Genomic DNA, 16,547 nt, shown 5'->3' on the forward strand with positions numbered 1-16,547 from the left:
TAGTCGTCCTTAAAATATATAATTGGAAGACCATGAGAGAATTCAACCTCACAGGTTGCACACAGAATTTTTATGTTGTCCTTTATTTCACAAGCAGTGTATATCGACGTTGTACCCAAATGTTTCACTGGTGCATTTTAAACACATATAAAATTCAATGTGCAGAGACATTCTTGGTTTGAGATTTCTACTGACATTTAATGCCCAATAATGCATAAGGAAATGGCTGAAATACAATTAGGAATACCCTTTGACATGATGATGCACACATTGAAAATAGTTTTATTCGTTTTTATTTGTATATGTCAAAATACATTTTTTCTCCAAGAAAAAAAAAAAAAGGTTTGAAACTAGTTTCATGCAGATGCAAAAGCCTTCTCTGTACGGCCAATAAAACCATAGAAGCACAGTAACCATCCTCTTTTATATAAAGAATAAATAACCTAAAAATAAAATACTACATTAGAAATAGTTCATCATTCTTCACAGACACCCAGGCTTTACCAAATATAATGCATAATACAATTACTTTTTTTTATTACATATTGTCTTGCAAATCTTGGAATTTGCTGTACACTTATTTACCTTTGCATTCTTTTATACAGATCCCAAATGACCCACATACATATCAAAATGACTACAACAAAAAGCCACATCTAGTTTTGTACCTTTTTAAAAAAAAAAAAAAAAAAAAAAAAAACAGAAGCGAGAATTCTGAGGTTGGGAGCAAGAGCGAGACTGTGCATCTCCATGAAACAGCGTTAACTGAACAGGAGGACATCAAGCTTGTACAGTATTACTGAAAACTAAACCCACCAAAATAGGCGGTAGATCACAACGATCTTTTTTTCCAATAAAGGAGAGGGGTACAAATTCACATATAATATACTTTACATTATAATCGACAATACAACAGCTGCTGAAAGCTTTACAATTTACAGGTTCAAATTCATGGCAGCGCTGCTTCAGTAGAGGAGTTCATGTGCCGATAATTTCATTATCACTTTCCATGGACTGGCGAGAATAGAAAAAGCCATCTAACAAAAAACAATTGCTTTGCTGTATACACATATTTATAGACTGTAGGTTACTTTCTGCAAAAAGGCCACTGAAATGTAAAAAGAAAGATGTTGGTAATGAACAAGTGAGGCACCAGAGAGGCTCTGGATCATTGGGGGTTCATATGACATTGCCTTGCTCTGGCAGCAGTGCATATTAAAAGGAACAAACAAAATCATAGATTTAAATTAACAGTATTAAAAGGAACAAACAGAATCATGGATATGGATGGTGGGGAGGAGATACACTTAGTGCCAATACTTTGGCTAGCACAAATGACGGCACTCAAAGAAATATGAAATGTAGTGAACAGTAATATTTTTAATAACGGTGACTTAAAATAAAAATAGCAAACCAGAATATTTTACATATATATCTCTCTAAAGTCACACCTCCATAAAATAGACAATATACCATAAAAATTACTGAACTTTATTAAGATTACAATTCAGGAACAATCTGGAGTAACAGACATTGCGGAAGTTGATTTGAGCATGCCACACAGTGGTTTGGACACAATACAGTATTGTAACACACATATATATATATATATATATATATATATATATATATATATATATATATATATATATATATATATATATATATATATATATATATATATATATATATATATATATGCAAGCACACAAATATTTATATATATATTTATATGTACATACACACACACGCGGACACATACACGCACGCATACAAAGTCACTCAGTACCTGCTAAAATGAGTGTGAAAGGAATAAGTACTTAATAGAATTTGTTTAAAACAGTGATTGTTAGAAGGAAAAAAAAAAAAATAGTGCTAGCTTTATACACAGAAATAATGCTATTGCACAAATAATGCAACTGGCAATCTAACATCTGAGTAGCCAAAGTGATCAACGGAAGGCTAGCGTCCTAGTAAGCTCCAGGTTATCTGGAACAAGTATAGCTACTAGAAACCAATAAGCTGTCACGACAGTGTTATAGGTAATACACTGGCACACTCATTGATGGGATAAGTTAAAAGCTCAACATCTATAAAAATAAAAGGTGTGGGGGGGTGAAACAAAAATGTGTGGCACAAAACAAAAGTTAACTGTCTGCTGTGAAAGCAGAAAGTGTTTTGATTTCAAGACGTCTATGTACAACTAAGGCTTACTGGTTAAATATTGGAGGCGTCTGGCCTAGAACACTTTCCTTGCACTTCGTATTTGTAAACAAGAATTTATAGTCATTCTCTTCTGAGCAGCTGTGCTGTAATACAAAAGTGTTTTTATTTTTGTTTTGTTTTTTGTACAAAATGGGCTAAATTCAGGTAAGAGGGAGTTTGGCAGAATTTCAGAGTTACTGTTGCCAAGGAATAGTCCCCCCATAAATCCAGTGACTGCCACGCTAAGGTCCACTGGAACTGTATACGTGCAATTTCATTAAATCGCTGCTGCAGGAAACCTTGGACTATTTGGAAAGTTTGCTTATAACTCGGATTAAGGCCCCATTTTCATCCTTTAGCCTCTGGTTGTCTGCTTTTAAGTCAGGTAACATCTGTAAGACAGAAAGGAAACACAAGTTTTCAGGAAAACAACACTAAACACCAAACAGAACCCACTGCATTAGAGGTGCACAGCAATTATGCTTTACAAATTGTGTTAATGCTAATAGAAAAAATGTGCCCAGCAATTAAATGACAAATACATGTGAGCAAATTAAGCCCATGCTAGCATTTCACATGAGGAAACATCGCCTAGTTAAAATCAAGACACACCTATAAAGGCATCTTTTATCAAGTGGCTAGCACGAGTAATGCAAATGGCAAATTCCAAATCTTCAACTATATATGATATCGTTTTTTTTTGTTTTTTTTACCAGATCCAGGAATATTATTCAGCGATAAAATGAATGTGTTGCTGCAGACTAACAATAGGGGGAGAGCTCCCATTGAGAGCTAGGCTATACACAGCTTTGTACTGTAACATTCTTACTCCTTGCACAGCCTATGTTTACAATGGAGCAAACAGAAGACAACCTGTGATAAAACCATTGCTGACAGTATTGCACATAAAACTGAGGGACAATAGGAAATAGCCATTTCTGCTTTATTACAACTTGTAAACAGTAAAGCATGGAACAAAGCGGTGCTCGGATTAGGCTGGCATTTTCCCTCTTGCTGGAAAAACATTGGCAGATAATATTCTAATACAGACCTGATTCACCCACAAATGCACCTCTAGCAGAGTAGAAGATGCCAGGTGTCACATAATCTTTAATAGTCCTTAGTTCCACATCAGTTATAATGGGAGCCCCCCTCCTGCCAGTTTCCCATCAGAGCAATTTAAATTTCCATTAAAAAAACAGATACAGTATCAGGCTCTAAAGTTACCACATACAACATCCAGCTAGTCGGGTTAGCATCAATTCCCATGACTAGTCATATAAGAACTCTTCGTATTATTTCTATGGCACCCAAAGAAAGCCCATGCATGTCTTGCATTTTGTCCAGTCGCAAGGAGTTGCAGCATATCCTGAGTGTGATCCATTCAGTCCCATGGGAGTCATACCCCCTCATTTATCTATTTTTTTAACCCCTTCCCATTGGAATGGAATACAGGAACTTCGAATCTAGCTTTCTTGACAGCAATGTAGATTGTATATCAGGAAAGGGTTAAAGAATGGCATGCAGGCACCTCACACAAAGATGATCTTGGTGCTAATGGATCAAACAAATGTGCTTGCATTACACTTGCAGACGTGCATGCGGCCTGGAACGTACACACCTCCGTGTTGCTGGAACATTACAAAATACTGGCTGTGCAATACAGACTACATATCTTTCTAAGAGGTGTTTAAGAAATGATTTTCATTGAAAGCCATTTTCAAGATCCCATTGTGTTTTATTAGAGGTAATGGCTTTGTGATTGTACAGAAGAAAATGCATATTAAAGATACAAAAACTATAACATGTCTATACTATGAAGAATGGTTGCTATATTTTCAGCCTGGGCTTTATATTGTAAATAGAATTACAGACAAGTGTCCTGAATGAATGACATTGCAGCAGTTTAGCCCCCACTATACTATAGATAGATATATATACTTTACTATAGAAAGTGTCACCAAGCAGATATTTATCTAAATTCCCTTCCCGAAAGATCATTTTTGCGTTATGATTCAACTATATTCACTGGCAAACTTATAGTATCCATCTCTAAGTATTTTCCTTGGCACTGGAAACTTCCCATGAGCATTGGTTTAACTTGGGTAAAACTCTGCTCTTTGGATCACTATTTCAAGCATATGTCACAGCATGCAAATGCCACACTACAATGAACACGCAAGTCTCCAGGCACACATACGTATTAAAGCAAATATCAAGCCAAGTTATTTGCTAAAAACACACAACCTGCCTGGCTAGTCAAAGGAGAGAAATTATAGGTCCACAGACTGGAGCTGTCTGCGGACCTCAGAGAGTTTCCCAACAACTCTTGTCAAAGCCCTATTCTCAGCCACCAGTCGCTCATTTAAATGCCTCAAAGACTGGATCTGCTTTACTTCATGTAGATTCTGCAGGGATCAGGACAGATATAAAGATGGGTAAAATGAAACAATGTATACATAGGCAAAGTAAAAAAAGAAAAACAACAGTTTATTTGAACATTTCATGGCATGCAATTATTTCCTCTGATCCAGAAGAGGATACCAACTTTTATACCAGTTTCCAGAAAATAAGCAAATATATATGGGATTGGCTGGGTTAAACAATTCCCTTTCTCAAGAGAACCGTTTTTTTTGGCGAATCTTCTGCACTTCAGACAGCTGAAGTCAAAGTGTAAAAATATATAATTTACCTTGGTGTACAGACTTAAAGAAGAACACCTGTTTGACGACATCTGGTCTCCTTGTTTGGACTCACCTGCAACATCAATGTAAACACCCTCTCAAGTTTTCTCTCTCTCTTCTATTCCAATTCTTTCTATTTACTTTATTGTTGGAATACTCATTCTTTAAAAAAACAACAAAAAAAACACCCACTCCTTGTTCTTAGCAAGTACCCTCCCTCAGCAGAGGCCCCCTGAGCCCTCCCTAACTGCAGATAAAAGTCTCATGGTTCCTAATTGCAACTGCAGAGCTGGACAGCCATGTCACTTGCTGGTTCTGTCTCTCTAGCAGCAATAGCCAACAAGAATCATGTGCAATGGACCTGACTGGCTTCCACAATGCAATAACTGTACATAGTGGGGTCTATTTATCATGCTGTGTAAACTGTGGATTGAAACATTACTGGTGATGTTGCTTATAGCAACCAATCAGATCTTTGCTTTTGTCTTCTAATTGTTGAAATCAAATTGCCTATTGGTTGCTCTAGGCAACATAACTGATAATGCTCACTCCACTTTTTACACAGTATGATAAATAGGCCTCTTTGTTAACACAGTCATCAGTCTCAACGATGCCTTTAGAATCCTGAGGAAAAAATTGTCTTGGATTTTGAGGTAAAGGAGTGAGCTGGTCTGATTTTCAGAGCTTTTTAGGGCTGTGGGTCATATATATAGAATTCTATCAACAATTTATGCCACAGTTAACATATAACAGATATGCTACATTCATAATCTGAGGAGTGACAGACCTGGGGGGTTGCTTTATAACTCAGCATGATAGGCCTTAAGGTTCCAAACTATTGCTTTGATCAAACCTATTCATCTAGTCAAATCAAAATACTGTGCAATTACGCCATCACTCGTTAGTAATACAAAGGATTCAAATGCATCCAATTAGAAAAAAATTATATATTTCCTTTAGAACAGATAAAGATTAGTTATTGTAGATAAGGGTAAAACAATTGAAGGCAATTCAGCAGTACACGCCTACTAAAAAAATTGCTACCGCCAAAAGTTAGTGGATAAAATGTTGTTTCCTCACTTTGGTAAAGGATTTCAAAGTCTAAAGGACTTGTGGAAAATACTCCACCAACAGGAAAAAAAACCTAAAAACAAAAAACCCTCCACTTTATTTGTTGCAGTATCTGGTGGCCACTAGTTTCTCCTCAGCCAACTGTGTCCTTAAACTCAAAGTTAACAGACAATTTCTGGTCAAGGAAAATGATGGACATTATATTATGGTGAATTTCCACAATTCTTATCTGGAGGAGCCCACTTTGTAATCAATAAACCATATGAAACTTAAGGCACGCTGAATCTCTCTGCTGGCCAGTATGTGAGTGAAAGTGGGTAAATTCATTATCTCCAGACACACAGTGCAAAAAAGCATATGAACGGTCATATTAATTGAATCCACACTCTGCTGAATGTGTAATGTTTCACAAACTGTATTTTAACCCTTACAGTTAGGTTTGCAATTCCCTCCCCCTAACAGACTTTCAGCTCCAAACACTTATTAACCCGATCTATAAAACAACTCACTACGGACAAACAGCATAAAAATGTTGTTTAGATAGAACAGTATACTTCAATGGTATCGCTGCGGAGCGCCGATCAAAGCAGTCACGGAGTCAGGCGTTTGAATATCAAATTGTTGGCTTTATTAAGCGCATTTATGTACAGTGGAGGGGGATTACAACTAACGCGTTTCGTGTCAGCAAACCTGACACTTCATCAGAGTGATGAAGTGTCAGGTTTGCTGACACGAAACGCGTTAGTTGTAATCCCCCTCCACTGTACTTTTAATGCGCTTAATAAAGCCAACAATTTGATATTCAAACGCCTGACTCCGTGACTGCTTTGATCGGCGCTCCGCAGCGATACCATTGAAGTATGTGTTAAGCCGGCTAGAAGGAGCCAGATGTATCGCGAGAGCTGCGACTCAGCAGGAGCCGGCGTACCACGGGTGAGCTCCGCCATTAGCCGCATCGTCCTTGTGTTTGTTGTTAGATAGAACAGTAATACACCATTTATATCCAAAGATCTATCAGAACAAATGAAAATCTATTTGTGAAATATATGAACTCAGTAAACGTTCGATACATTCTTTTTGCAAAGCCAAAATATAACATGAATAGATATACTACTGTGTTCATCCCCATAGAAATGACAGTAAAAATGTTGAAAGAGCCAGTAAGACCAAACACTTTTATATGTACAGCATAGAATATTGCTACACTGCACTGATAAAAAAAAGTCACATGGACAGCACACACCTGTAGAGAAAAGCTCTTCTGCACCTTGTAGAAGGCAGAATTGTGTCAAATAACACACTTAAGTGTTTACATGTGACACTCTGCTCTCTGTATTCAGACAGGCAAATCTCATGAACATCAGTGATCACACACATAGAAGGTACCAAAGGCATCTGCTGCCATGTGTAACTAGACTAAGAAAGACTGGCCTAAGAAACTCTGCTACAATTCATATAAATAAGCTGTTGTGTAGGCATACAGGCAAGCCTTCAAGCTGGAGTTGAGCTATGATTTACAGTGGATAACCAATAATTTCTGTAGAACACAATGTTTTCAGTTCTTACACAGGGATTTAAACAGCAGCGAAATGACATTCAAGAACTGGACATTTGCAGCCAAGAAACAGGATATTTGTAATGCTGAATGACATACATGCATAATGTATGGTGCTACTGGTCCTTAAAAAAACAGATTATACATTGTACAAATAGTAGTACAGAACCTGCTCTGAAATCTTTATATGATTTGGTGTCAGCAACATTATTTTGCATAACAAATGCAAGAAACTCCATAACGGATATATGGCTGCCATTTGCAGTTAGCTGCACACTGATTCAATTCATTATCACTGAATGGCCTTGCTTCAAGGGAGTGAACAGTATTAAGATGTGATTAACTAAAGGACTCAAAAAAGAAAGGCAGTGCTGGTAAGTCTTGTACACCAGATTTACTAAAGGTTTCACAAATACATACTTTAAGTTCTTCTTCCATTTCAGATATCCTTCTTTCTAGAGCTCTTCGTTCCTGATTTAAAATAAAAAACAAAAACACACACAGTTGAAACATTACACCCACATTTTTACAAAGTTGCTAGGTTAAATGTCTATGCTATAATGTTTTGTAGTATAAACCTATGTTGTGAGAGCATGCAATTCATTGGCCATTAAGCAAGTCGCGACTAGCTACATTCATTGACTTAGGATAGGGCCACACCGTACAGATCTCTGCCTGCACAGAAATGCAGGCAAATGATCCACTCCCCCACTGTTCCTCTTCCTGCACCCAAAAACAATACCTCAGCTAGTGTGCAAGGCATAGAAGGTGGATTTTGGCACCGAAACAAGACATTTAGCATTTCACACGTCTGCCTGCACCCGATCGGAGGTAATGTTTCTGGGTGCAAAACAAAATCCAATGACTGCAGCACACTGTTAGTTGTAGTTCATTAAAACGTTGCCCCCCTTTTGTGTACCTGCACATGAGATAATAAAATCACAAAGTTGAAAGTGAACTACAACTAACAGTGTGCTGCAGTCATTGGATTTTGTATTGGATTCTCTTGACCCGTGGCAGGTGGGGTTAATTACTGCTGAGCACCTGGTCCTCAAGGATTTTGCACTAGGTCGAGCACTCTAATATTGTGTGGAATGTTTTTGGGTGCAGGCAGAGGAGCAGTGGGGGAATGGATTTCCTGGCCAACAGATAAAGTTGCATTTGAGGTTTTGCATTATTACTCGCTCTTTAAATAATTAGGTCATACAGGTAGGAAGCAACTGTCTCTGGCAGATTACCATTCTGGCTTATCTTGTTCTGTGCTTCTGCCCATGCTCATAATGTTGAAGGTACATTTTATGGAGATTGTGCATCATATAAAAAGTAATAACTATGAAATGCTGTTATTATATACATTTAAAAGGGAGATATTTATATGAAAGAAAAGGACAAGAGAGAAGCAACAAAAATGTTAAAATGGGTTTACAAACATACCCTTTTTTCAATTTCTAACAAGGATCGGTCTGCAAATCGTTCTTGCCTCTGAAATAAAAAAAACAGAGCAGCATAATACTTATTTCACCATGGAACTACAACAGAGATATCTTAACAGTAAACAGTAATTTACCATGTAAATACTTGATTAAAAAAAAAAAAACTTTCAAGTGTCTCTTGAGTAGGAGTACAGTTTTGGAGTGTTTTCTACATTTAGCTCTCTCTTGTTACAGCACAGGATCTTTTCAGAGTAGAAGTACTCTACAGTGAAATAGAGGCCCGAGAACTTACAGATATCCTATAACCAAGCTAATCTCTACAAATACAATCAGGGCCTTTACTGCACAGACATATGGAAATAAGCACTGTTGAATCTTTTATAGAGGATAAGAAAAAGTTTTACTAAAGTTAAGCACTTGTATATTTTAGAGGACATTAACGATCCATTTTTATATATAAGTATTATACATCAAACTGCAGATTAAAAAAAAAAAAACAAAAAAAAAAACAAGCCTAATAAGGATGAAAAGCATTAAAGGCTTAAAGCTACTGGACATGTGCTTACCACTTTAGAGTACCTTGTAGAAGCAATCAAACACAAACAGCTTTCTTAATGTTTGACTGTAATGGGAAGCAATGCATAGTATTTTTATTGCCATTAAATCAAAATGGTAGTTCTAAAGCCTTCACTGGCTCGCGATTTGGAGTGATTTAAAGTGTAGTACTTAGTATGCCCCCCCACCCAGTAGATTGTTATTTGGGGAGGTACAAACATGCAGTATTCATTAAATAATAATCTGTTTACCTGAGTAGCCTTTTCAAGCTGCAACTTTAGCTCTGTCAGTTCCAAGTTGGTATCATGCAACTGGGCTTTTAGTTTTTCATTTTCTGCTATGATCTGTTCATATAACTTGAAAATGAGAAAAATATGCCAATATAAGCCACAATAACAATTCATGTAAGTAGCTACTGAAAATTATGTTGAATTCACTTATTAAAATTAGACTACTACAGTAGGGGTACAGGATGTGCTTGGGACCTGCGGATTTCTACATAACTGTGTGGAGCACCATACTGTAAGGCTACTAAAAACATTTTAAAAAAATGCACTAAATCCAAGATTCTGTTCAGAATTAAGCAGAATCCCAGCAATTAAAATAAATATTAAAGAATGTTGCATATAGTTGACATTCCCCATTTAAACAATATAAATTTAGTTATGTCAAAAATCTTTAAAACACTAATCTTTTAATGTTAGGTTTGGCCTCTGATGCAAACAGTTGGTAAAATGGTCACATTCATTTTAAAATGTTTCATCTTTAGGCTATTATGAAATTAAAAGAAAAACACATTGAGCTAGGCTGATGTAGGAAAGGTGTATAAACACTATCTGAACTTACAGAAATATGTTTTTACTAAACAAATACCAACAGACACAGAAATCCATGGTAATTTGTGTAAGCAATTTCCCAACATCAATTACAGACACAATGTAATGCAGCTTTACCCTTATGCTGTTTCAATGTAAAGGGATTTGGGGACTTTAAGTCCCTCTACTTTGCAGAGAATCAGTGCACCGCCCATTATGGAAAGCAGAGGGACTTCAAGCCAGAGAATCCATCACTTCACCATGGAACAAGATATGGGTGGGGTTACATTACTGTGTAAGCCTAAGGGGGGGATGGGGAACTGGTGTCTGACAAACTACCATAGGTTTCTTTCAGTCTACGGATTTGGGTATGTGTGTAGAGGAAAAAAAAAAGTATATTTATGTCTGAAAGTTAGAGATTATGCACCTTTTTTAAATATGCCAAACTGAATGAGCTCATGTGAGGGGAGGGGGGGGGATACTTTCATAAGGGCAATAGGACATCATTAGCTGCCAATATCTATATGCACCATTTTGTTTAAAAGTTGTAGTCTATAAGCTGAAGTATTTCTATACTAACTGGTTGTGGTTGTGTTCCTCAGCATCAAACTCTAACATTTAACATTAGGACAATACTGAAACAATGGCAATTGAGGTGCTTCAGAGTTGAATACAGTGTAACAACCTTATGCGCTTCCAGTTAACCAGTTCAGCTAATGAACACACTCAGTGTGTTAAAATATAACCTTTAATTGGAATTAATTAAAACCACGCTGCCATACAACATAAATACACTACAAAAAGCCCTCATTCATATTGCTGGAGCATGTCCATAAAATAATGTTTAATTAAAAACACATACTGTGGACTAGAGGTATGAATAGATATTTTCCTCCAAATTAACAATAACTTTAACCAAAGACCGGGCTTCTTCAGAGGCATAACGCGAAACGCGTTGGGCAGCATAGGTGGGCGATGGGTAAATAGCTCCCACTCACTCCTCACGTAGATAGGTAGAATTCACGGGTGAATGCTTGGAAGGGAGGGAGAGGGTGTTGATGGCAAACGTACCCGGTGTACAAACTGGGGCTCTAATCTTTTCTATTACTGTTTGACACTAACGTTTCCTACCACCAGCCTACCGGGATAGAGAAGGTAGAGGGCGGGCAGGATACTCCCACATGCTAACTGTGACAATTGTCCTGAGCACTACCACGGAGCATGTTAAAGGGAAGATTTAGTGATCAAAACTGGCGTTATATTGGGCTACTGAAGCAGTAAAATATTGTTAATTTGAAAGAAAATATCTATTCATACCACTAGTCCACTCTATGTGTTTTTAATTAAACGTTATTTTATGGACATGGTCCAGCATTACGAATGAGGGCTTTTTGTAGTGTATTTATGTTGTATGGCAGCGAGGTTTTAATAAATTCCAATAAAAGGCTACGTTTTAACACACTGAGTGTGTTCATTAGCTGAACTAGTTAACTGGAAGTGCATATGCTTGTTACACTCATTACATTGTATTCAACTCTGAAGCACCTCAATTGCAATTGTTTTGATACATACAAACTAACCTGCGGCTTTTGACACATAGATGTTTTGTTAGCTCACATTCTGGTAATTGACAACAAATACTGATCAGATTTTTCGATTGTGATTTGAATTAGGTAATACCTATGGTTTTGTTATTTTCTGCACTAAACAGAACTTGAAAATTAAATCTCATTATACATCTGGTTCTTCCAAGCAGAATCAAAACAAGTCACCAATCCACTGAGAAGCCCCTTCTTAGTGAGGTGCTCCTCATCTAAAAGGGTAATAAGCTGCAGCTGAGAGAAAGGCAGCATGTTTATACAGAAGGCTTCTAAGTGGACACATACTTTATTTTTATTGTCCTTGTATGAAACGCAAATAGGTGAAGTTGATCTTACTTTGTTTCATAATTTGCCCTGTTTTGTGCAAGAAATAAAACAGCATACACATCTCAAATTAATAGGCAAAAAGTATGTTAATCACAAACCCTATTTATTTCACTAATGCCAAAAAGGGGTATGTTGTCCTTTTAAACAACTATGGACCACTGTCAAGAAGCCATTTTCAGATCAGCATGACATCATAGCAAAAACAAAAAACCCTGAAAAAAATATACAAAGTCAAGACAAAGCCAATAGAAAGATGTGATGATGAACAACACAATACAGCATTACTAACTATATTCCTACAGAAATATGCAGGCATTAGCACCCTGAAGTTTGACTTGTAAATTATAATATACCTTTTTGTAATCTGTTAAATCTTCTCTGTCTAGTCTATTGAGAAGTCTTCTACTTTCCAAGAAACTATACGTTCCAGATTGGCCAATAATTGAATCATATCGATCGGTTGATATTGCAGAAGAAGGGCCAGTGGTGTACCTGTAAGAACAAAAAAGAAATTGGAACCATATTCATTAAAGGTGTGTAAAAACACAGCAGCTACACACTACAGCCAGAAAATAACCACTTTCCTTATTTACCACAATAAACCTTCACTTGTAGACTCACAGACTGCAGCTCCATCTGTATCACAATACACTGTACTGAGTGTCTTCTTTTTGGGATATTTAAAAAAAAAAAAAAATATATATATATATATATATATATATATATATATATATATATATATATATATATATATATATATATATATATAGATGTATCAGTGATAAAAATATGCCTCGGTTTAGGTGTATACACAAAGGCAGATTATGTGGGTTTGTTTAGCCAATTTTAGCCAAGATTAGGCAGCTTGGTATTAGAAAACCAAAAAGCCACAACCATATATTCACCAGAGTTTGGACAGGCTTTTTACTACTGTGACACTATTGGAAAACAGGAATTCTATATAATCTCACCAGTCTATATGTGGGGTCCAGGTGCACATGTCCCAGACCTACAGCTCAAGGTGGAGGTATTCAACCATGGAAAAAACAGCAGGTGAAGTAAAGGAACTGCAGATTTTATTTCAGGCAAGAGGTGGACAAACACACAGCCTTCCGCTTTCACAGGCACTTAATCATAAGCTTAGACAAAAAAGGCAAGTACAGAGCCACAGTCTTACCACTGTGCCCCATTATGAATTTTTAAAGCAAAACCTTTATTTTTCCTCTGGAATGCTAAAGGAATACACAGGGTACATTTAACACAATATATCAATACAAATATCTAAAATCCCATTAAATTGAAAAAAATATTTACATACAATTGCAAGTGCATTAAATGATTATGTGAATATATTCAAATCATAGGCTTACCTTGAAAATGTGTCAGTCTAGAAAATAATAGAAACACAATATATCAGTTAAATGAAAACAGCAGGTGACACTCAAGGTGGAGAGGTGATAAAACAGTTATTCAATGATTCACTGTAATATGCTATGCGAGTATTTCTAGTACTCCTTACCAATATCAGCTGATTAATTAGTCAAGAGTTGGCTGCCAAAACCAGCTGGCTCTGGCCATCTTAACACAACTCAGCAGATTAACAAACATTTTACCACATAATAGTGGCCATACTCAAGATGATGTGGTTGTCCAAAAAAACTTGTCATTAAATCAAGGCTCAATTACGTTGATTAAGGCTCAAACCTGTGTTGGCAGAGGTCAGTTTTATTCCAGTGCATATAAAAATCCTCTCCATGGATGCTCTCTAGTTATTACATGTTGGGTGCAAAGTTGACCAATTAAAATGTCCACATGAAAAGACATCTACTTTAATGAAGCTATGATCTAAATAAGTGCACGTAAATAATTGTAACTCACTAGTTTTAGCGACTAACATATGGCAGTTTAGATACTTTAAAAAATATTTATGCAGCTGACATTGAAAAAGTTCCCCTGACAAATAGGAATGTGGTTATCTGTACAGATCTGAAAACCTGCTACCAGAGGATGCAGTCTTTTCTATTGGGCTTTTAATGAACATACAGGGGGTAATTTATAAAGCTTGGGCAAACTTGCTCCTGAGCTGTAAACCATGGAAACCAGATGATTGCTTTCAGTGCTCTACCTGCAGCTGCATGAAAAAGCCGATTGATTTCTATGGGTTACTGCCCAGGTACAAATCTGCTAAATGTTTATAAATGAGCCTAACTTTGTTTAATTCTGAAACATATTTTTTTTTTCTTGAGCTAAACAGGGCAAATGAAGAAACCACAATTCTAGAACAGAAGTCCTATTTAAGTTATAAAGCTTACATTTAATCTATTTTGTTTGTTGTAAAACGGTGTATATAGATTTATACTGGCCCTTTAAAGGGATACTGTCATGGGAAAACATGTTCTTTTTAAAACACTTCAGTTAATAGTGCTCCTGCAGCAGAATCCTGCACATAATTCTGTTTTTCAAAAGACAGATTATTTTATATTTAATTTTGTATTCTGACATGGGGCTAACATGTCCGTTTCCCAGGTGCCCTCATTCATGTGACTTGTGCTCTGATAAACTTCATTCAACTTGTGCGACATCAACCCCGGCCTTTTCCCCTAGCAGCTTAACATTAGAACAATAACTTCCTGGCACAAGATAACTACTTCCTGGTAGAGTAGCACTCAATAGTAAAAACCCAAGTTCCACTGCAACTACTTCAGTAGCACTGAGGAGAAACAATAGCCTGTCTGAAAGCAGTTCCATCGTGAAGTGCTGGCTTTTTGAAAGCACATGGCCGTGCAAAATGACCTAAGATGGCTGCCTACACACCAATATTACAACTCGAAAAAAATACACTTGTCGGTTCAGGAATAACATTTTATATGGTACAGTGAATTATTTGCAGTGTAAACTGTGTAATTTTAGAAATAAAAACTACACCAGAAAAATCATGACATAATTCCTTTAAGCACACAATAGACTATGTAGTACAGGTATGGGACCCGTTATCCAGAATGCTCAGGACCTGTGGTTTTCTGGATAATGGATCTTTCCGTAATTTGGATCTTCATACCTCAAGTCTACTAGAAAAACATTAAATAAACACCATAGGGTAGTTTTATTAACAATAAGGAATGATTATATCTTTGTTTGGATCAAGTACAAGGTACTGTTTATTCTAACAGAGAAAAAGGAAATACATTTCGATTATTTGGCTAGTCTATGGGAGATGGACTTAACATAATATGAATCTTTCTGGATAACAGGTTTCTGGATAACTGTCTTACAGAGTACACAGGAGATCATTTCATTATAATACATGGATGTGTAGTAATTAACGTTTCTGATCTGAGCTCTGGAATTTGAAATGACAATCACAGTAATGTGTGCAAAAAAATAAATAAACAGATCGTAAGATCGATTACGATATATTTTGCAAGCTACACAAACATATTTAGTGGTTTGAATGTACCTGATTCTTGTTGGTGCCCTCGTCTGTGTCAGACTGATGGTCTTGCTCATTTTCATCACTCTGCGATTGAATAACCAAGGAGATTTAAATTACATTTACAAAATATATGTAAGATGAAGCAGCAGGCCACAATAAAAACATGCATATGAAGTGCCCATTGATCAGTGGCTACAAATAAAATCCAGAAATATTATTTCTTTATTACAGTCCATGCCATCTACCCCTATACAAAGTTTGGCAGTATATTACAAGTACTTAAGACATACCCAATACCTTATTATACATTGTTTTCTTCCTTATAAAGTACTCTGTCTTATATTGGAAATTATATATATGTTATGCTTTTTGTGATTGAGTAAGGTCGATAAAAGTCTGTAGACTCCGTTTTACTGTGTGAAATTTTATTCATAATTGCAATAACGTGCCTATGGTGCAAATAAAAATTTTGATAAAATCAAGAGAATTAGCTTGCATTCATTTATTCTTTATTAATTTCTCAGCAGATATGCAGTAATATCGCCTCTATCCTACTTCAAAATATGGTCAGGGTTATGTTGCAATCCTCCATGTTCTACATGAGCGATGGATATAGAAGACTTCTGCACTTACATCCTGGGTCCAATATGATACGCCTGTAGACCTTCTTTTTTCCCTTGGTCGCCGTCTTTCTCGGATGGATTTAGACTGAGATTTATCTTCAGATTCTTTATCTTCTTCTTTCTTTTCACCATCTGTTTGAAATTGAAAGTGACATTTGAACACTGAAATACACAAAGGTCAAACATTAATACAAGGGTAGGAAAGGTACATGATATATTATCCAAAATGCTAGGTTACATTTCCA

At 36.4% G+C, this 16,547-nt stretch overlaps 1 protein-coding gene across 4 annotated transcripts in view; it reads right to left on the minus strand.

Annotated features, from left to right (window-relative positions):
• Positions 1 to 277: 277 nt before the first annotated feature.
• The window catches only part of ppp1r12a.L (protein phosphatase 1 regulatory subunit 12A L homeolog), a 69,472-nt gene continuing 53,202 nt past the window's right edge, over positions 278 to 16,547 (minus strand). For 2 of the 4 annotated variants that reach the window (XM_041586374.1, XM_018252497.2), the window contains 8 exons: positions 16,313 to 16,434; positions 15,704 to 15,763; positions 13,617 to 13,633; positions 12,600 to 12,738; positions 9,755 to 9,859; positions 8,950 to 8,997; positions 7,936 to 7,986; positions 278 to 2,597 (listed from right to left, as the gene is read on the minus strand). In XM_041586374.1, coding sequence (XP_041442308.1) covers positions 2,511 to 2,597; positions 7,936 to 7,986; positions 8,950 to 8,997; positions 9,755 to 9,859; positions 12,600 to 12,738; positions 13,617 to 13,633; positions 15,704 to 15,763; positions 16,313 to 16,434 — 629 coding nt within the window. In that variant the 3' untranslated portion in view covers positions 278 to 2,510. Of the gene's footprint in view, positions 2,598 to 4,897; positions 4,963 to 7,935; positions 7,987 to 8,949; positions 8,998 to 9,754; positions 9,860 to 12,332; positions 12,459 to 12,599; positions 12,739 to 13,616; positions 13,634 to 15,703; positions 15,764 to 16,312; positions 16,435 to 16,547 lie in introns of those variants that run through there. The other 2 variants (XM_041586375.1, XM_041586376.1) reach the window with 2 other exon arrangements.

The sequence above is a fragment of the Xenopus laevis genome, chromosome 3L (assembly GCF_017654675.1).
Source record: "Xenopus laevis strain J_2021 chromosome 3L, Xenopus_laevis_v10.1, whole genome shotgun sequence".
Lineage (NCBI taxonomy): Eukaryota > Metazoa > Chordata > Amphibia > Anura > Pipidae > Xenopus > Xenopus laevis.